Here is a 20,815-nt window from a genome sequence, read left to right as displayed (position 1 = left end):
GGGCAGCAGGAGAGGAGAAAGTTCTGCAGTCTTACAGGCACTCACAGAGTAGTTAATAAAACAGGGAATTAATTCAGTGATGCCATTGCACATCACAGAATCCTCTGACTAGCTCATAATTGGAGTTTTCTCTAGAGAGCAAGAATTGATTAAGCTGTGCAGAAATGAACTTAGCAGGGTTCAAGCCCAGTGTAAAACTGGGGAACTGGCAGAGCTGCTCTGGGTGCTGGAGGTGCAAACAGGCCACTTTCCAGTGTCATCCCCTGTAAGTGCTAATTGCAGCGTCCCAGAGCTGCCTTTTTGCTGGTTTTAGCAGTAAATGGGGGGGTTTTCTTACAGAAATGTTAATTCTCTGTTTTTTAAGGATACAGGGATTCCAAAGGCTTCTCATGGGAGAAATACTTGGAAGAAACTAATTCCCAAGCAGCCCCAGCAAGAGCCTTTAAACTGGTGGGTAATTCTCTTTGATTGTTCTTGCTTAGGTGCTCTTATCCACCCTTTTTTTTTTTGCTAGAGGTTTTATTTGAACATGGTTCACCTTTTCTGTGCCAAGAGGGTGAAACTATGGTTTACTTTAAGATATCTCAGTGCTGCTAAAACAAAAGAACACAGCAAAATAAAAGATTTTTTTTTTTTTTTTTAATACTATGGAAAGCTGGCTTGGAAAGGATTTTTGACTAAATATCTTCAGTGGCTCCATTAGCAGATTTAATCTGGTTTGTTTCTGCTCACTGTGAGCAGAAACAAACAAAAAACCTTTAAAATAACTGTACTTTTAAATCGGGTTTTTCTTCCTTCCACGCTGCTGGCTCACCTTGCTAAACTTCACAAAACTCTTCCATTGTGACACTTGTCTTGGTTCCTTTTTCTGAAGTGGAAGTTGCAGGTTAATACCTGCTGCCCTCCTGTGTATTTTTGTGGAAAGGTCTTTGGGGCTGAGGAGGAAAAAGCAATCAGGGATGCCTCAGATAAAAGAGGCAAAAATCCAGCCTGACAGGTTTGATAATTGCCAGATTTCAGCAGGGTGTCCACGTGGGGTTGGTGCAGGCTGCAAGGTGCTGTTAAGGGGGTGGAAGAGGGGTTTTTTTGCCTCTTCAGAGAGCTGCAAGGCTTTAGCTGGAGTTACCTGTAGCACAACTCCAGAGCATCCCTGGATTTGAGGTTTCCATAGCTGGGAAGCTCCTTGGAGCCAGGGGGGAATGAGGAGTGGAGCCTCTCAGTGGGACACAGTTGTTGCCCCCAGGGGTGGACTGAGCTTTTTTGAGCCACACTCCTAAAATCCCAGTAGAGCTGAAAAATGGGAATTTAAATCTCCCAGCCCAAGTCCTCTGTCAGATCTGCTCTTGTGGCTTCTTCCCTCAGATTTTCGGGGTCTAAAGTGTGGTGGGAAATGTCATGTGAACATAACATGGTTTTGCTCAGGACAGGGAGCCTGTTCAGCACTGAGAACTCACTTCTCTGGATTCTTCCAAAAGGAAGTGTCTTCCCAAGGGGGATGCAGCTGTCCTTGTCTGCCTCCTTTCCTGTTTTCCCGACTTTTCTGCAGCCATTGTTCTGCTCCTTCAGGTATCAGGCTTTGAGAGAAGAGTAGAAGGACCAATTTTGGCTCTCATAAAACTCCAGAGTGCAAATTTGCATCTAAAACTGTGTTTCAAAAATGAGACAGAAAAGAAAAAGTATTTGATATATCAGCAGTTAATAGAACTCTTTCAAGCTCAAACCACGTTATTTTTCTGGCTTGGTTGGACTGAAGTGCAAATAAATGGCAAAGCTATTGATTTTTTTAAAATTATTATTATTATTCCAGCTAGCAATTACAGGAAATCAGTATATAAGAATGTGGGTTGAGAGCCAGAACAGGCATTTCTCACTGAATTAGCTTTTAACAATTTTAAACAGCTTTCCTATGTAGTCTGGAGACACAGGTCATCAGCACAAATAGCAGGTCTTGGGTCTCCATTTCTGCCCTCTCCACCCAAAAACTCAGGAGACAGCTCCAGTGTAATCATTGTTATTTCAGCCCCTCCTCTTCGGCTGGCAATTCCAAAACATTCATAAGCTATTGTCAAAAGGGCAGAAACTCTTCAACAAGGCTTGGGCAAAGAGCCTGGCTCTTCTCCTGGGCAAGATCTGAGCACTCAGCTCCTTTTCAGGGAGGACAGACAAGGCTGGCTGGTGCAATAAGATGCTCTTGAAAATAAAAGCAGTTTAGATTGTCTGTTTTGTGGTGGGTCCAGTGTACGACAGCCCATTGATGGGTGTCTGTGTCTGGGTGAAATGACCCAAGAGGAACTTCAGGTGTGGAGTTAATCCCCTTTGCTCAGGAGAGATCTCAGGGCATCTCCTTCCTGCCCCCTGCCACTGGCAGTAAAAAGGGTAAAGAAGACTGGGATGGAAGAGTGATTTTAATAATTTCATTAACCTGGTCACGTTCAAATAGGCAATTTATCATTTCTTGCTAAAATCCTGACCCCCGTGTGCAGAAAAAAGTCACCTTCAGCTCTCTCAGTGGTCAAACCACGTGCCATTAGAAAGAACTGCCCCCTGATAGGTCCCTGTCCTTTCTAAAGCAGAGTGCAAGGTCCTGGCAGGGCAATATTCCATTCCAAAATCCCAAACTCTTAACCTATTGACAGTTTGGAGTGTCACCAGAGAGGGAGGCTCTGCATCCTCCCTGGCCAGCTGTTCCAGTGCTCTGCCACCCTCCATGGAAAGTTCTTCCTCGTGTTGAGGTGGAACTTCCTGTGTTTTAATTGAGGGCCATTGCTCCTTTTCCTGTCACTGGGCCCTGCTGGAGGTTTTGGCACCATCCTCTGACATCTGCCCTGGAGATATTCATGTGTACTGCTGAGATCTCTCCCCTCTCAGTCTCCTCTCCTAGAGCAGACCATGTCTGGCTGTGTGGGAAGTGTTCTGTCAGGCTGAGGAGGCCATGCAGTGCAGCTGCTTGTGGTGGTCCCTGGCCTTTTGTCCATCAGGGAGGGGTCTCTTGTCCTGGCTGGGACAGCTCCCCTGTGCTGAACCACCTCAGGCTGCCTCTGCAGCAGTTTGGGGCTGCTGACAAACACTCAGCTCAGTCCTCTTGGGAACTCTGATTTTAACCTCTTGGAAACTGATTTTGGCCTCTGAACAGTTGCCATGTGAGATAACCCAAAGCTCCAAAGGCAGATGGGGTGGATGGAAACTGGATTGTATTTCATTCAGAGCAGGTACCAGCTCTGAACTCGAAGGGTTTTAGCATTTTACTTACAGTCCTCTCTTCCAGCGCCCTCCTCATGGATTCCAGGCTAACACAAAGTTAGAGGCTGTGGACAGACGAAACCCCATCCTGATCAGAGTGGCAACAATCGTTGACAGAGACAACCATCGCATCAAGGTATGGCCTTGTTCCCTGGTGCAGAGCCTGGGCTGAGGACCCCGGGATGGGCAGTGTGGGGAAAACACCCCTTGGGAATGAGGAACAGCAAACAACAGCCTGGTGGTGCTGTGGCCTCCAGCCCTGCCCAGCTGGAAATGGTTCCTGTTGCTTTGTTTTGCTGAAGTCTGATGGAATTGGCCTGGTGTTAGGTACTGCTCTAATGTAACTGTTTTGAACTAACACTTGACAGTGTGTTGTCCCATCTCTTGGCATTTTCCATGCGATCTCTGTGACTGATGGCAGCGTGAGTGTTCTGGGGAAGCTGCCTGAGTGGGTTTGTTTCCTACCAGGAAAGGAAAACCCAAAGCAATTTAAACCCTGGTACGTGTAGGAAGCAGTATTATTCTCCATAAATGTCACATAAATGCATTTTAACCTAGTCTTTCCATGAAAATATATTGCCCAAATAATCGTTTTTCTGCTTTGGCTTCTGCGCAACTAAGTATGAGCCAGCTAAAGTGGAGGCTGCACTGATGGAGACTGCATGGCCACAAATCTCCTTCCCAAAGGATGATTACACGGGCAGGAGTGGAGTTCACTCCCCATTATCTGATTCTGAGTCTCATTGCTGTGAACAAAAGCCAACGGTGGCATGATGCTCAGTTTGTACATTGAAACTTTGCTGCATGAACAACCAAGCAGCCTTTAAACTCCAGTGATCCTCAGTCTCTGTTAACCTGACCTGGATCTGAGCTACTGCCAGTCTCTTCATCCAACAGAAAACTGCAGCTTAGTCACTGCAAACCCACCAAACTTGTTGGCTTTTATGGTGTTTTGAGATCTGCAGAAAACAAAAGAGATAACCATTTATGTTTTCAAAGCTCTGGACTTTGTGTGTTAGAGCACCCACGGTCTGTGGGGTGACAGACTGTCACCAGAACCAGGTTATCCTGTGAAACACAGATGCAGGAAAACAAAAGAGTTTAGACTGAGCAAGGAGATGATTGTGCCTGACTGAAAGATTGATCTGAAAGATTGAATGATTCAGCCCCAAGCTGAGCAAGGTGAAAACAAAGGGGGAAGTTATCATAAAAGCTGACTCATGCCCTAAACTGTGTCTTTCCCTGAGCCTTCTGCCTCTTTCAGATACATTTCGATGGCTGGGACCATCATTATGATTTCTGGGTGGATGCAGATAGCCCTGACATCCATCCTGTGGGCTGGTGTGACAAAACTGGACACGCTCTGCAAGTCCCTCTAGGTAAATACAGGACACGCTGGATAATTTCCTAAGTGCTGTCTGCTCTTCACGTGCAAATCTGTTTATCTTCCTTTTTTTACTTCTCTCAGGTGCTGAAGATCCAGAGGGAGCAGTGGGGCAGGCGTGTCCTACTCCAGGCTGCCAGGGGATTGGGCACATCCGGGGCCCCCGATACGGGACACATTACACGTATGTGCATGTTAATAACTTTTAACAACAGCAACAATAATAATGCTAATAATAATGGTGCAGCTCCAAGCAACTGCACTGCACTGAAATGATCTCAGGGTGGTTATTCTGGAGATAGCTATAACTGCAATCACAGCTCCCTCTTGTGTCTAAGCAGGCTGCTTGATCATAAATTCTGTTTATACCATGCTTCAATGCAAAGAGATTCATTCACTCCAGTTTCATCACTCCAGCAGTACTGAAAGAGTATATTTGTGAAATAATATACCCAAGAGCAAGGAGACAGATAAAGGGGAGAGGGCATGGGTAGGGTGTTAAAGTGTAAGTGAGGAGAGGTCGCTCATGTTTTGTGCTCTGCCTTTTGATTTCTTGTGTGCTCTTGGAAGAGGAACCTTTTTCTCAAGTAAAATATTTTAAGAGCAAGAAAACAATCTCAGGTGAGAGGTCAGAAGATCTGGTAGTTCATAATGTAGTAAAGGGGTTTGAATTTTTCAGACTGAAAGTTGCAGAACTCCATTGAACCATGAAATGTTGTTTGGATGAGCAGGTTACAGAAGATGAGCTCTTCTTGTCCCCTGCGATGGCTCTTTAACAACATGACTTTGGTTTTTAATTCTGCCATATAGTCCCTGGGTTTCTGACACCTACAGCTGGGTAGCAGCACCTGCTGAGAATGTGTGGCCCGTTTTTTTCTCAGTTTGTGATGGATTTCTCTGCCCGAGGTAGGGGACTGTATGACTGTAACTTTCATTGCCCTCTCTCTGTTTGGTTTCTCTGTCACAGCTTGGTTGGCTGCCCGTACTCTGATGTGAACCTCAGCAGAGAAAACCTGTTACAGGACCGTCTGAGTGGGGAGAGACCTGCCCCTGGGAACGTGCAGAAAGCCAGGAGAGTGGAGACCCCTGGCCCACTGCTGGGAGCAGGGGAGTCTTCTCAGGGTGACTCTTCACAGTCCAGGTGAGCTGGATTTTACCCTTGGCCAGGTACTGGGGAGCAAAACCATTTACAGAGATGAAAACCACCGGAATTGGCAGCGACGCAGCAGAACATTGAGTTCATCTGTCTGTACTATTGACCTGTGCCCCAGACACTCTTAACACAGAGCAGTGCACTTTTATACCCTCATATGCCTTAATAGGTTTCTTGATTCCTTAATCCTGGTGCTCTGGTCACATTCCAACAGAGGAAATTGCATTCTGTCTCCATACATTTTCCCTTGCTGTTTCAATTTAAAATATGTTCTTTTTTTTTTTCGTTTCCTGTCCTAAAACTGTCAAGCCAAAGTTATTTTGCACTGTTAAACTGCAACTGTGACCCACCCCGGGTCTGCTGAGCACTGTGTGTGTATCACTCAGCAGCAAACAAGCTGAGTGCTCTCAGATACTTTGTTTTCTTACGAGAAAATCTTGCAGTTGAGCAGCGTTGAAGGAAACTGTGCCTTAGGAGTTGGTTAAACGTGTTACGGAAGGATTTTTTAAAATAATTTTTAGTCTTCACAAATCCAGCCTCACTCAGGAAACTCCAGCAATACTTTAGTTTTTTGTTGTATGTGAAGGCTTATCTATATTTTAAAGTTCATCTATTTGTTTAGATTTATGACATTTTCAAGATCCTGTTTGTCCAGAAAAAAGGAATTAATGCTTTTTTTTTTTCCTCTCTGGCCTTCATGGCCAAATTGCTTCCTCCCCTGCCACAACTGTGCAGGCATTCCCTAATTTCCACACCAAAACTGATTGCATTTCAATGGCACTGTTACCATAAAGCTCTCTTGGGATATTTTGAATTCTCACAGAATAAATGGCATTTTAGAATTGTAATATATTTATTTTCTTCTAAGTATTTCAAATTCAGCCCATAAATCTGGTATCACCCTGTTGCTTGTCCTCCCTTGGCCAACTCTGTAGCTCAGTTTATGCATCAAACTTAGTCATAGAAACTCTCAAGTGTTATCCAGAGGTATCAAGATTGAGAAATCTTAAAGCTCTTGCTTTCATCACAACACAGTGGTTTCCTGTAGCTGCTGGGATCAGAGCCTGAGTCCACAGAGGCTGATTTATTTCACATAAACTCTGTCAATCCTTGCAGAAGAGGAGCAAAGCGCTTTGTACTCACAGAGAGGAAAGTTCTGCCACAAGGTGGTGGTTGTTGCTGTCGTTTGCCAGGAGCAGCCAGCTTTGCTCTCCTGTGGGAGAAGGGAACAGAGCTGCTGTCAGCTACTGTCGTTTATCTGTCTTTCCAGAAAACCTGCACCAGACAGCGAAAAGTGGTGTCAGAGCAGCATCCACACTCCGTCAGAGCAGTCGGAAAACAGTCGGGAGCGAGGCTGGGGAGAGGAGGATTCCTCTGCAGACATCAAAGCCACGCCAAAAACGTAAAGAAGGGTTTAGTCTGGTGTATTTTCATGCATTGACAGTTGTGTTTCTCGATGCTGCTGCCGTATCCGAAATAAAAATGTAAATAACAAACAGCCCTATTTGATTAGAATTCTGCAGCAGAGTGTGTTAGAATGACATGGTGAATTTCCCCCTGTTGTTTTGGGCCCTCTCTTTCCTGCAGTGTACTCAGGTCTGAGTTCTGGCCATGAATTTAATAGAACAGCCCTTGGCCCAGAGGGAGGTCGGGGTGGAGCTATTGCTTATTTTAAGAGGAAAGAGTTTTTCATTTCTATAAATCCCATTAATCTTTGTGTAGAGAAGAAATTACATCCATTTCTGTATATTCTGAAATGTTTTGCAATTGTTGCTTTCAGGCTTGGGTGCTCACATGCCTATATCAAGTTTCAGCTGGTGAAACAGGAAAGCAATGGGAAAGGTTGGTTCAATTTTATTCCTTCTTTCTTTGTGTGTGTCCGTCTCTGCAATATCCCCACAGTCCTGAGGAGCATTCAGAACTTCACAGCTGTTTTTCCTTTGATTCCACAGTCAAGAGAAGGCACATGCTGGAGATGATGGCAATGGTAGTTTTTCTTCCTTTTAAATGAGGAGAAAGGGTAAAATTACTTAGAAATGAAAGGTTTAATACTTTGTAGAGTGGAGCCTTGTATTTATTAACTGAGAAGACAAGTTTGCACTGGTTTTTGTGCCACTGCAAACTCCTCTGTAGTGACAAGGGGTTCCCAAAGAGGCTGTGCCCTGTGTCAGGCTGTGACAGAGCCAGCACAGGAGGGCTCGAGGGAGACTTTCTCCAAACTTAGCAGATAGTTTAGGTTCCATCAACCTCTTTTTTTGGACCCTTATGGGTATTCAGAAGCATATTCTGAATCGTTGAAGGACTTTTAAAAGGTTCTCTGAAGGGTGAAAGAGAAAACGAAAAGCTAAATGGAAAAACAGTGTGGTTTTTTTCTTGGTACATGACAGGTTAAGTTTTCAGAGCAGCTTTTTGCTATCACTTTAGCAAACCATATGCTTAACTTTCAGATTTACTATAAAAAGCCCTTTCAGGGAACGGAGCTGACCAGGCTTTTAGGAGGATTTAACATGGTAATAAGTCTCCAATCAGAAATAGCTAAGCAGGCACAAACTGGGACAGGTGCCTGGATTTTTTTTTTAATACTCATTTTTACCTAATGCTGAGTTCTGCACTCAGAGCTGAGGGATCTGCCAGCTCTGAGCTGCAGTTGCAGCTGGCAGGGAAAGCTGCCCACTCTCCCTTCACGTTCACCATCCACGGAGAGATGGAAATCAGGGGAGGGGAATGCTCCATCCACTGACCTGTAATTTCACAATTCCCCAGAGCTTTCCTCCCAGCTACAGTTAAACTGTGGGATCACTGCTTTTTCATCAGATGGAAAGTCACTAGTCTAGGTCATGGTTTGGGTGCTCAGTCCAAGGATTTGGGCTTAGTGCAGAAAAGGAATTGGTCTGAGATGGAAGCAGTGCCCACCCAGCAGAGATGTGGCAGTAGGGGGGACCTTGGGCACAAGGGGGACCTCCTGGAGCAGGAGGTGGGGACAAGACCAGCTGCTGTCTGTCCCCACCACGGTGACAGCCCTCTCAGGAGCAGGTCCTGTGCCCTGTCATCACCAGGAGCTCCTGAACTGAGCAGTTCTTACTCAGGCTTTATTTATCCTCCCTTGGTTTTGTTATTAGAAATTTGATGTTATTTGGTGCTGTCTCGTGACCTTTGGGGATGTGGAGATGAGATGAGCTGAGGGGACTCTGGGCCAGGGCAGTGACTGTTCACTGGGACAGGCTTTACCTCCAGAGCTGCTTCCCCTGGGCTGGGCGGGAGCTGGCAAACCCTGGGAATCTACTTTTTCTTCATATTTTGGCCGTTTTCCTTTGTGCTTTCCACGTAGTGGCTGCTCACCCCCCACATCTGACACCCACCCCACCGAGAGCCGCCGAGCAGAGGCAGCAGAGCAGCGGCTGCTCCAGGCACAGGGAGCCTTCCCGGGGATTCAGTGGGAATTCCGCGGGGTGCCAGGGGATGGCGCTGGGCATCCTGCCGGCCCGGGGGTCGGGGTCAGCCCCCTGTGCTGCTGGAAACCACAGGAGTGCTTCCCAGCCTGCTCCCATCTCTGCTTGGCTTCCTGTTGTATAACCAGCCCGTCCCTGCAGGACCATGACTCTGCACTGCTCCAGTGATCTCATTAGGGAGGGGTGATTCCTTCCCCCTGGTTTTGCCTTGGTTTTTCAAAGCTTTCGTCACTTGACACATGAGGAAGGAGTTGATGTCTGGAGGTACCTTGAGTGCTCCTGGGCTGGGAGTCTCCTGAGGAGCCAGCCCAGGCCGTGCTGGCCCAGAGCTCTGGCTACAGCTGGGGCTGGATCGGTGCCATCAGTTCCCAGCCGAGGATGCTGTTACCAGAACTCCTCCACCTTGTCAATAAAACGCTGCAAACATCTTCTCTGTTAACAGCATGACATCATTTTCCAGGGAAGAAGCTAATGATAAAGCCTCCAGCCTGGCAATCTTATCTTTTCTTTCCCTTTCTCCTTCTGGGGAGCGAGGGGAGAACGCCCTGAGAGCTCCGTGTGCCACACAGTAGCCGTGCCTGACCCTGTCCTGCTTTACCCTCCAGGCTGTGACCCTTCCTCCTGCTCTGCTATTGTTGCTCCTACTTGAAGGCTGCCTCTGACTTGTCTTGTTTCCTTTTCCAGGCCCTGATTTGGATCTCCAGCAAGCCCTCCACCAGTCTATCTTCATGCCCTCCCTGGCTTCTAACCCGACCCACCGCCTGCACCTCTTCTGGGAGCAGCACTGCAGGCTCCTGCCGGAGGTCTCAGGTCTGACAGCCAAACAAGTTGCCAAATGGACTGTGGAGGAGGTGAGTTACCTGTTCCCTGCTCCACTCTCCTGGGTGCAGGAATGCCAGAGCACTCCTCCTCTGGAGTGCTAATGGGGAGACATCTTTATTTCCTTCCCTCTCCGAGGCAGTGCTCTTCTGATTGCTGTTGTGAAAAGCGTGTGCCACAGCTAACTCAGCTGGAAGTTAGACCCAAGATCCTTTATCAAGGAGGGGAAGGACCCCTGTTAACCCTCTGGTATCCACAGCTTATTGCCCTCACCAGGATTCCCTCCCTCCCTCTGTTTATTTACCCCTCAGTCTCTCAGTCCTCAGGCCTGAAGCATCATTCTGACAGCAAATTCCTTTTTTCTGATCTCCCTCCCCCTCTCTTGTGACTTTGCTGCTGATTCACTTTTTCAGTGCAGAGAATTCCAAACTGCACTGTGCGTGCCCACTCCTGCAGCGTCTCCCTGCCTCACTCCCTGGGAACAAAACTGCCCACAGCCTGACCTGATTTCTGACAGAGGTAGCTGTGCAGCTGGAGATGTGTCTCTGCAGCTCTTCAGATGTCTCCTGTAATTAGGCAGTGTGTGAAAAAGCCAGTGTTTTCTGTGCTGAGTAGTTGGGTTTTGCTTCAATGCCTTGAGCATAAATAATACTTCTCTCTGCGCTTGGGAAGTGGTGACAATTTGGATCCTGGTGCTTAATTGGAGGGCATTTAATTCCAGAGAAATGTGCTGTAGTGTTGTGCTTGCAAGGATCTTTGCAGGGAATCTGCAAAGCAGGAAGAAGGTGCTGCTGTTCATGATGCAGAGAGGATCTTCAAAGTCTTTTAGAAAGTGCATTTTCCCTAAGTGCCTCTTAACATCAGATAAATCCAATCCTGACTTTGCTCTTCGTGCTGGAGGAGTGGTGGGAGTCTGATGGGATTGCAGTGATGTGGGAGATGGGAACCAGCTGAGAAAGGGACAGAGCAATTAGTGTCAGTCTTTTAAAACCTGGTCCTTTTTTTTTGTTGAGTTGTTGTGGTTTGGTGGTAGTGTTGGGTTTTGGTTGCGGTGTTTTGGTTTTTTGGGTTTTTTTTCTTTTTAATAAAAATGTGTTAGAATTAAATTCATGCCAAGGAGAGAAAAAAAAAATCTCTGAAAGATTTACTGTTCCTGTCCTTTTCATAAAGCTTCCAATGATTTGTCCAAAAGGTCTTTTAGCAAATCAATAAAGTCAGAAGCAGATAATCCTCTGACATGATAATCAAAATCTCTTTCTTTTGGATAAAACAGGAGGCTGCTTCATGGAAGTACAGTGTCAGGATCCAAGCCAAATAAAATTTGTCCTTTGCAATTGACCTTTAAAGCAACTACTGGGTAAATTTAACTGAGATATTAGTGTGAGCAGGGCCCACAGACATGGATGCAGGGCACTGGATATAGTGATTCAAACCCAGAATAAACTGAACTCTGCTGCAGCCTGAAACAGCTGGGGAAATTTTGGCTGCCAGTAGCAGCAGTGTAAATGGCACATTAAAAAGCTCAGTTGCAGCACCACAATGGACTGGCTGAAGTCATTACAGGTTTTATCTTGAATTTCAGTAAAGTAGGTCTGGTTTTGCAAATTATGTTCATCACAGATTCCCAGAGGAATCAGTTTGGGCACTTGCAGGATCAGCATGTGCAGGTCTGGGAGCTGAAAGCAGCAGGGCTTGCTGTGTTTTGGGGAGTCCAAAGTACATTTGGTCTCTTGGGATTTGGGCTCCCAACATCTTCCTGCAGGGCAAACATTTGCCTTTGTGCTGTGCTTTGAACTCTGCTGCACAAAGGAGTCCATTCTGCTGATCTGAAACAGGAGTGATGGGCGTGTAAAATTCTCCTTTGCTTTCAGGCTGAAGAACTGTTTTTATTTTATAAAACCCACATTAAGGAAAAAACCTTGCTTTAATTCTCTGCTGGGCGAGAGCAGCTGAAATGGCAGAGCAGCAGCAGCAGTATTTAGTGGCCCTCAAGCCAAGAAAATTTGGAGTCACTACCCCAACAGAAATGTGGATTTTAGGGGTTCCCTTTAAGTTGCAGAGGAAGAGGAGGACAAAGGAGAGGGATGCTCTGCTTTCAGGTTACATAACAGAAACCACAGGAGTCAGAGCTGCTCCTGCCAGGGCAGAGCAGACCTGGAGGGCACCCTGAGAGCCCTGTTCCTGCCTGGCTGGAAGGAGGAAGGAATGGCTCCAAGTCCAGTGGAAGGATGACCTGGAGGTACAGGCACGTGATTTAGGAGAGACTTTGACAGTTCCCACTTGAAGGGAGCCTGGATCTGACAGTGACCCCTCCCAGCTGCTTGTTTGTGCTCAGGGAGGAAATGTCACATCTGCAACAACTCACACGGTTCCGCCTCATGAAGCAGAGATGCTCCTGCAAGGGAGCATCCAATTAGCAGGAGATGTTTGATCTGATTGCACTGCAATATACAAATCTCCTGCGAACCAGTGAAGCTGCAGCTGGAGAAGACAATTCACATTAAGTCGTCCTCGACTGCACACGGGGCTGCTCCTCACACTCCTCCGTGTTATATAATGTAACCCCAGGGCTGCTCGCATGACTCCAAGGAGATTATTCCAAATGTTAACAGATTCCTTGCTTAGAAATGTTTTCCCTAATGTGAAATGTAAAATTAACTTTTACTTGTTTAATCCTCTTGGTTCCTTGGCTCCTGTGCACCCAGCACAGATTAAATGAAACCAAAACTCTTTGCTTCCCAGCTCTTGTGCCTTAGCATGTTGGTAAACCAGCAGTGCTCATTCAGTTGGTTTATCTTGTCTCTTACAGGCATGTCATCTTGGGAAACTGTCTATAAATCCTTTTTTCTTGTTAGATTTACTTTCCATCTTTTACTGTAGAGAAAGTGAACTCGTGAGTGAATTTAAAGCAGTCCAAGCCATATAAGGCTTTTAATCTGGAAAAATAATGTTGATTCTGTGAGGACCTTTTAGAGGAGTGCAGAAGGTGGATTCTTACAGGGAGAGAAATGGCCAAATGGCAATAGGGGCAGTTATTGCTGGTAACCAAAATATGCAGAGGAGTTTCAAGCAACAACACAGCAATGCTTTTCATCTATAGCATTCATTAATGTGAGAGCTTTGAGTATGAAAGTTTTAAAAAATCTTTCATGGAGAATCCTCTTACAGAAATAAGAGGACTTTTCTTGGTGGTGTCTCATTTTAATTTTCTGTGTTTCCTTTCTCTGACTTGCAGGTGGTGAGCTTTATCCAGCGTTTGCCTGGCTGCAAAGAACAAGCATCAGTGTTCAGGGAAGAGGTAAGTGGGGTGTGCCCAGAGCCTGTGCTGCAGATCCTGGAATTCCAGAGAGCTCAGGCCTGCTCAGCCGTGTCACTGCAGAGCAGTGGCATTTAGGAGCTGGGAGTTCCACCGTGGCTAATTGCATCCTGCTGCTTCAAATTCCCCCTGCAGTTCCAATCACGAGCTTATGTTTAACATCCTGTCTTGGACTGTTGTGCCATAGGTTTGGCACTGCTCTAAAGATGCCCTGTTGGAATGGTTAGTGAGGATCTCATCTGCTGCCTCTAATGAGGACGTGTGGCTGCTTCTCCTGGGGAGCCTGGCAGGCTCAGGGTTTCCCAGGAATTTCTGGCTTCCCCTGTGGGCCGGGGAGAGAGCAGGAGGGGAACCTTTCTTTTCCACCAGCAGAGGTTGGGAAGTCTCAGAGCGTGTCCTGTGTGAGGTGTGTCCTGTCAGAACTGCCACAGGCTGGGCTCTGGTCCCATTGCTGGTGTGTTCACCGTGGCCTCTGGGAGACCTCCACGGGCACAGGGTGTGGCTGTCTTGGGTTTTTTGGCCCAGCTCTGTAGGTGGATCACAGACAAGGATCTCTTGGGAGCTTCTGCTTCCACTTACACTGCAGGCATCACTTGGAGGTTCTTGAGGAGCCCCTGATGAATTTGCACAAATGCATCTTGTTCTTGACTCATCTCAAAGTTCCTCTCTGTGAGGGTGAAGAGGCACAGGGTTCCCAGGGAAGCTGTGGCTGCCCCATCCTGGAGGGGTCAAAGGCAAGGCTGGACAGGGTTTGGAGCAACCTGGTCTAGTGGAAAGTGTCCTGCCCATGGCAGGGGGTGGAACAAGATGAGCTTTAAGGTTCCTTCCAGACCATCCCATGGTCCTGTGGTTCTGTCCTCAGAGCTCTCTTGTGTAAGAGCTCCGGGGAAGGGCTGGAGTCACTCCTCCTTTGTGGCAGTGACTGGAAAGGGCAGGTCTGTAATCGCTGTCTGCTCCAGAGCTGGCTCCCTTTCAGGGGAAATGAGGCTGCAGTGCATTTTGCAGATTTATGTATCTGTGTTTGGTTTTCCCTTGTTTTAAAAACCATGCAGACACACACAAAATAGGAAGCAAAAGGAACAGAGGCTTGCAAAAAGCACTGTCCACAATGTGACAATACATAGAGTACTTGTGAACTGTGGGAACAGTGAACTTTGTCCAGCCATTCTCTGTGTTTTTTATATCTTCTGGTCCTGAACACAGTGTCTGCTTTCTGGTTCTGAGGGTGCCATAGCCACAGTCTGTTCTAATCCTTATTTTCTGCAGGCTCAAATGTGTGATTTCCTATGCCAGATTTAGAGGGACTTGTGTTGTTTTTCCAGTTTATGCTCAAACCACATTCTCAATTTGAAATTAAAACCTTTTCAGAAGTTTGGCTTTGGCCAGAATACAGGTGTGAGTGACAGGGGAGCTGAACTCCCCCACGCTGTCCAGGATCAGCCAAGTGCATCATGTCCAGGATAAATAAATCCCTTGCAGAGTTCCCTTGGTGAGGGGCTGGAGGGGGATAAGTTACTGCTTACATGAGGAGCGAAGAGAACAAATTGTGCACAGGATTCTAAAACCCATCCAAAGAAGATGGAACAAAGAAATTAATAATAAAGCACAGACTTGCTTCTAGGTCCAGTTCAGGGCAGGACTGTTTAAAATAAGCAAGTGTGAGGCAATGCGGCGAAAATGAAGCATAGGAATAAATAATATTGGACACAAAATCATTTTGAAATGTAGGACTGTTTTCCAGCAGTTTTCTGCTCCTCTTGACTCTGTTATTTAATTTAAGCAGCACAGTCCCATTTGTTTCAAGCTATTTTTAACACATTCATTGCAGCAGTGTAGACTTGAGGCAGCTTGAAAATAAGATGGGAGGACATGGTGTGGCCATCTGTGGACTGGGATCACTGCTGCCATTCCCAGGGGAGGAATTAACTTCCCAGTTACTCCCAGTTACTTAAGTGGCAGGTTAAATAATTTGCTGAGGGTCTCTTGTCTTGTGAGAGGTGGGAAAACCAAATCTTCTGGCTCCCAGCTCTTCGCTTTAATTATGTGTCCTCTGAGTTTACTCAGTGTTTCCTCTTTCACTAGGCATTGACATCTGAAAATATTCTAGTTGGGAAGACTACAGAAATAGCAGAATTGTTATTCTGCTTGGGCTGAGTGTCCAGTGCTGTGGGCTGCCCTGGTGAGCATCAAGTGAGAGGAGGAGACGCCGTCAGTCTCTGTAAATGGACTTTAATGGAATAACTTAGGGAGACACACACTGTTTGTCTGTGTCCATTAATCTTTGGCTTCATCCCTGCAGCATTTGGGGTTTATATTAATTATATCTGTGTCATCTCTGTGGATGTTCTGGCTCGGGTGAATTTTTAACCTTTTCCAGAAACAGTGTGTCGTGATTTCACTCGCTGCTACCTACAGCATCCTGGGTTTTCACATTCTCACATCTAATCAAATACATCTCCTTGTTGATGGAGGAGGAGACTGTTTTTCCAGCCATATTATTGCATCTTGACTATCCCTTAGTCTGTGTAGCCTATGGACTCCTGGAATGGTTTGAGTTAAAAGGGCACTTACAGCTTATCTCATTCTACCTCTGCCATGAGCGGGCACCTGCAGTGTCTCCATTTCTAGGGAAAGGGCTGTATGGTGAGGTCTGTGTCCCTTGGAGAGGGGACATCAGGGGGTGTAGGCAATCCCAGAATGACCAGAAGTGGGAATCCTGCCTGTGCCTTGGTGGTTAATCCCTCTCCTGTTCCAATCTCCAGCAGATAGATGGCGAGGCCTTCCTGCTCCTCAAACAGAATGACATCGTTAAAATACTCAGCATCAAGCTGGGCCCTGCCCTCAAGATCTACAACGCCATCCTCATGTTCAAGTCTGCAGAGGACAACTGAGAAGAGGCCTTTGGCAGATCCAGGAGGGATTGACAGGGAATGGATCTTCAGCTGTGAGCATTACACAGGTGGATTGGGACTCGGATGTATTCTAAGTAGAATTTAGTAAAAATGGTTCGAGGTTATAAAAATCCTGCCACGGTCTGGAATATGGGGCAGCTTCACTTCCAAGAAGAGGATATTACTATATTTTGTAATTGATTTTGGTTTTGATATATCAATCTCTTTTTGAGATGGAGAAGAAACCTCCAGTTCTAAGGGGAATCCAGGGTAGCACTGGTGGAGCTGCAGGAGCAAGAAAGAAAAAAGTTTTGAGGAAAACTGGCTTTGTGTCCAGTGATAGTGCCTGAAAGACTGAGTGATCACCAGTGGAATTAATGTGTTTTGTGTAATAAAAGAGAGAGGAAACAGATGCACTTCAAAGCAACTCCGTATCCTTCACTGCTGTGACTCAGGAGCTGACCTTTTCAGGACTGATTGTGAAATTCCAGTTTTTCCCACTGATTCTGGTTGTTGTGGTACCCTTGGCTGCTGGGCTGCTCACACTCCAGCAGGACGGGAGCCTGGGCTTCATCTGGGATGGTTCTGCCAGCAAGCAAAGTGTCCTCATTGCTGTCATTTCCTGTGAGGAGGCAGGGGCAGTGCAGGTGGGGTTTGGGTAGGCAAAGATCCCATAAGGACATTTGCTGCTGGATTCAGATGTATTTTAGCCGTAATTCTCCCATCAGAGCTTTTGTGCAGCTCCTTCTGGGCCAGGAACATCTTCTGGCAAAGTGGCACAATCAGGAACACTTGGGGATTGGTGTGTGTCTGTTCTTGCCCTCTCCACTGTCAGCCAAGTGCTGGGAATAGGAGTTGTGGAGCCAGCAGTGGCCAGAATGTGTAAACAGATTTCCTAGAATGAAATGGCTTTTCCCTTGAACCATCCAAGCTGATGAATGTGCTTTTGCCTTCTCCCCTCGAGGTGGACTTTGGTGTGCTCTGCCAGAGCTGAAGGGCAGGGCAGCAGCTCCTCTGCCTCTGGGAAGGGGCAGGCAGAGCACACAGGGGTGTGAGACTGGAGAGGGATCAGGAATCAAACAGCAAAATGGGGGAACACTCACTTCCCAAAGAGAGAGATCTGTGTGTGTGGGGAGAGGAGTGGAGCCCTGGGCTGTGCTGCTGCACGTGTAGCCTGTGCCCTCCTGGGTGGTTCCTGCTCCAGCAGAGCAGTTCAAGGAGCATCCCTCCCCATGGACATCCTGGCTGGGGTTTCCACACGGGTATTTCCTGAGCTGTCCTCTCCCCATGGAGCCCTGGCAGACACGGTGGGTCCTGCTGGGCTCCTCTCAGTGTTCCCCCTCACTGCTGGCAGCACCAGCTCCTGGTTTTCCCTCTGGCCCCTCCTCCTGATGGCTGTGGGGCTGTTCTGGAACCACCTCGGCTCAGGCAGCCCTTGCAGCCCCTCCTCTGTGGCTGAATCCTGTGTGTGGAAGCCCTGGGCAGCTCTGAGGTGCTGCCAAAAGCAGATTGTGCCCTCAGCTCTGCCCTGTGGGTGTCTCAGGGCACTGCATGGTGGTGTAACCCATCCAACAGCACCTCAGACTCCTTGGCACCTCTGCCACCAGTGTGGCCTCCCAGGAGCAGAGTGAACCACTGTCCACGACTGTGGTGACACAAGGAATGCACTTGTTCCCCCTTCCTGCATCACCCACATCCTTTGTCCAACCCTTCTGCTGCTGAGAAGGTTCTTGTGACTTGTCTGCAGCAGAAGGTTCCTTAAAAATGTTAAATAAAACCCACACCACTGAAGCCATTCAGTCCTGGAATAATATTTAGAGCCGTTTGTTTTCATATTTTTTTTAAATAAAAATTTAAGGAGTTTAAACCTTCACAGAGAAGACACAGATTCGGTGGGATATTTAATAGCTGAATCATTAAATATCAGCCAGGCAACTGCAGGGGAGAAGTTTATTGCAGTGTTAAGGACTAGGCAAGGGGTAGATTTAGTTTATTAAAATACATTTTTAGTATGATAACCACGATATTCACCAAAGAGTCACATTCCTTTACCCACTCTGCACATCCAGTGTCAACATTAAGACAGGAATTGTTAGTGGCATGTCCTCTCCTCTGACAGAACTCGCCTTCTGGGCAAAGCAAAATTGTTTCTTGACAACGGGAGCAGAGGATCCGGAGCTGGGCTGTTTCATTCCTGGCTCTCCACGGACTTGCTAAACAGCCCTGAGCCGTTCCTTGCCCCAGCTTCCCCCTCTGTGACACCCAGCCAGGCAAAGAAAATGCAGTTTTGCCTTTTTCTTGTTCCAAGCAAGCAGGTCCTTCCAGATTTTCTGTTTCACCTCCTTCCTTTGGGAGCCTGAGTTGGGGGACAGCAGATTGCCCCTAGCAATAAACCAAAATATAATATTAATTCCATTCCTTTACCGTATATAGATGGGCTATGAAGAGAATTGGTTAAACAAGCAATGAGATTCTAGTCAGTGAAATTATTCAAACAGAAGAGAAATCTTTAATCCTTGGGGCTTCCAAGCCAGCTGGATGAAAGAGGAAAATGTGTACTTGGAGGTTGTTTAGTGACAGCCAGCACAGTGCTTTCAGCAGGGGGGAAGGAGAAACCTCCTAGGGATGGAAGAAGGAGGAATGTGCTTCTTGTGCCTTTTTTTTGTAATCTGATAATTGTCTTTGCAGAGCAAGCAAGAATGTGCACGCATCTATTACCCACTCCTTTCCCAAATATAGCTGTATTCCAGTAAAATCCAGCAACTTCACAGGACAAAAAGACTCCCAGTGTCTTCACTGGACACATTTAAAACTCCCTGATATTTGCAAGATAGGAAAAAACTAAACCAGGTCATCTTTTAGCCCCATAACTTAGGAGTTTATCAGTTGGTGGTGGCATTCCCCTTGTGCCAGGGAGTGCTGTGCTCCTCTGTGTCTCAGTGAGTTGTTCCTGCTGCCTGCCCAAACTCTGCTCCACCTGTTCCCAGTCCCTGTGCCATGGCCAGGGCTCTGCAGAGGCCTTTGCTTACCTGATGCCTTGTGTAATTTGAAATGTGCACTTTGAAGCAAAAATCCAAATATTGTGGCTGTGTGGGGAGCAAAACTGAAGCTGGTTAATGGGTTAATGCCAGCTGGGACTGGGAGGGTTTCGAGTCTGCTGAATGTCAGCAGGAGCCAGTTGTGGGCCCAGCTGAACTCAGGAGTCTCTTAGCAGTACAGATATATTCCTTAGAAGCAATTCAGAGCTGTGGTAAGTTCCCATGGGCCAGCAGTGCAGTTGGGCATTTCCAGTTCTCAAAATCTTATTCCTGGCTGTGTTTTTGTTCCCTTATCGCTGCTTTTGAAATTCAAAGCAATCAAATTTGTTTCTCCTTTTCTCTTTTTCTACTTGGCTGGGAGTGCTGTTAAATTTTTTCTGTACCTTCACCAGCAATCATCCTCATAATCCAGTAGCAGCAAATTTCAGCTCTGGGTAATGAATCACATTAAAGTTGGACAGGAGTGTTTGGTGTCGCCGAAGGAAAAGCCCAACGCTCGGCCCAGGGATAAGCCAGTTCAGCTGTACAAGATTTCCTGCCTGCTACTTTTGTGCTCTGCTTAGGGATTTATACCACAGAGAGCTTTAAAGTTTTTGACATCTCCCCCATCATGTGACGAGCCAGCTTATTTTGGAGATTACTGTTACTTGTGCTGGAAGCACATGCAGGGGAATGGAGCAGGGGCTCAGCTCAGCCTCAGAAGTATCTGTCTGTTTTAAACCAAATACTTGACCTTTTTGACATTAGCCATGACCTTGCACTCCACCGATGCTTTCCTCTGGAAATGTGAATAAAATTAATATAATTTGGTTCACGCCTGGTTTGTTTCTTTGTGTGTGGGGCTGACCTCAGCAGTGCTCGGGAAGACACGGGGCTGCCCTGGAGGGCTGCACTGGGAGGATTTGGTCATCACATTGGTGTCCTTCCCCTAAACCTACACCTGGCAGTCACAACACAAGGGAGCATCTTCATTTTTACTTCTTTTGTCCGTTTCCATTATCTCTGTACTTGAGCACTCCTTGATGTGTCCACAGGGCAGCACTGGCTGCTGCAGCTGCACCTGATCCCCAAATTCCTCACTCTGCTGCTGCCAGGCTCTAATCCAGATTCTAATCTAGAATCCTGGGATGATTTGGGATGGAGGGGACCTTAAAGACCATCCAGAGATGGAGTAGCTGCTCTGGGGGGGCTCCCCATCCTCTCAGGGAACAATCCCTTCCCAGTGTCCCATCCAGCCCTGCCCTCTGGCAGTTGGGAATCCATTCCCTGTGTCCTGTCCCTCCAGTCCCTTGTCCAAAGTCCCTCTCCAGTTCTCCCAGAGACCCTGTAGGCCCTGTAAGGCTCATGGCTTCCTCTTGAATTCCTTATTCCCTCATGGTTTTCTATCACAAACAATCCCAGAACTCTTCACCTTCTTAAAGCAGCTCCCAAAGTTGGGTTTTTAACTAAAGCAAGAGCTTGTTCTCAGCAGGAATCCATGTTAGATCTCTGTGTATTGGGGACTGTCTGTTTTCCCTTAATGCCC

The 20,815-nt window shown here is 46.9% G+C and overlaps 1 protein-coding gene across 3 annotated transcripts in view; it reads left to right on the top strand.

Moving 5' to 3' along the window:
• LOC310919819 (lethal(3)malignant brain tumor-like protein 4) overlaps positions 1-20,104 on the top strand; it is a 34,547-nt gene extending 14,443 nt beyond the window's left edge. For all 3 annotated transcript variants that reach the window (XM_083879366.1, XM_083879367.1, XM_083879365.1), the window contains 10 exons: positions 365-450; positions 3,266-3,376; positions 4,505-4,619; positions 4,709-4,808; positions 5,592-5,765; positions 7,048-7,179; positions 7,558-7,619; positions 9,911-10,077; positions 13,281-13,343; positions 16,124-20,104. In XM_083879366.1, the coding sequence (XP_083735492.1) occupies positions 365-450; positions 3,266-3,376; positions 4,505-4,619; positions 4,709-4,808; positions 5,592-5,765; positions 7,048-7,179; positions 7,558-7,619; positions 9,911-10,077; positions 13,281-13,343; positions 16,124-16,252 (1,139 nt within the window). In that variant the 3' untranslated portion in view covers positions 16,253-20,104. The remainder of the gene's footprint in view (positions 1-364; positions 451-3,265; positions 3,377-4,504; positions 4,620-4,708; positions 4,809-5,591; positions 5,766-7,047; positions 7,180-7,557; positions 7,620-9,910; positions 10,078-13,280; positions 13,344-16,123) is intronic.
• Positions 20,105-20,815: the final 711 nt, after the last annotated feature.

Source organism: Zosterops lateralis, assembly GCF_965231275.1.
Source record: "Zosterops lateralis genome assembly, chromosome: 28".
Lineage (NCBI taxonomy): Eukaryota > Metazoa > Chordata > Aves > Passeriformes > Zosteropidae > Zosterops > Zosterops lateralis.
The sequence above is the reverse complement of the archived record's forward strand: the minus strand, read 5'-3'. Positions and strand labels throughout refer to the sequence as shown.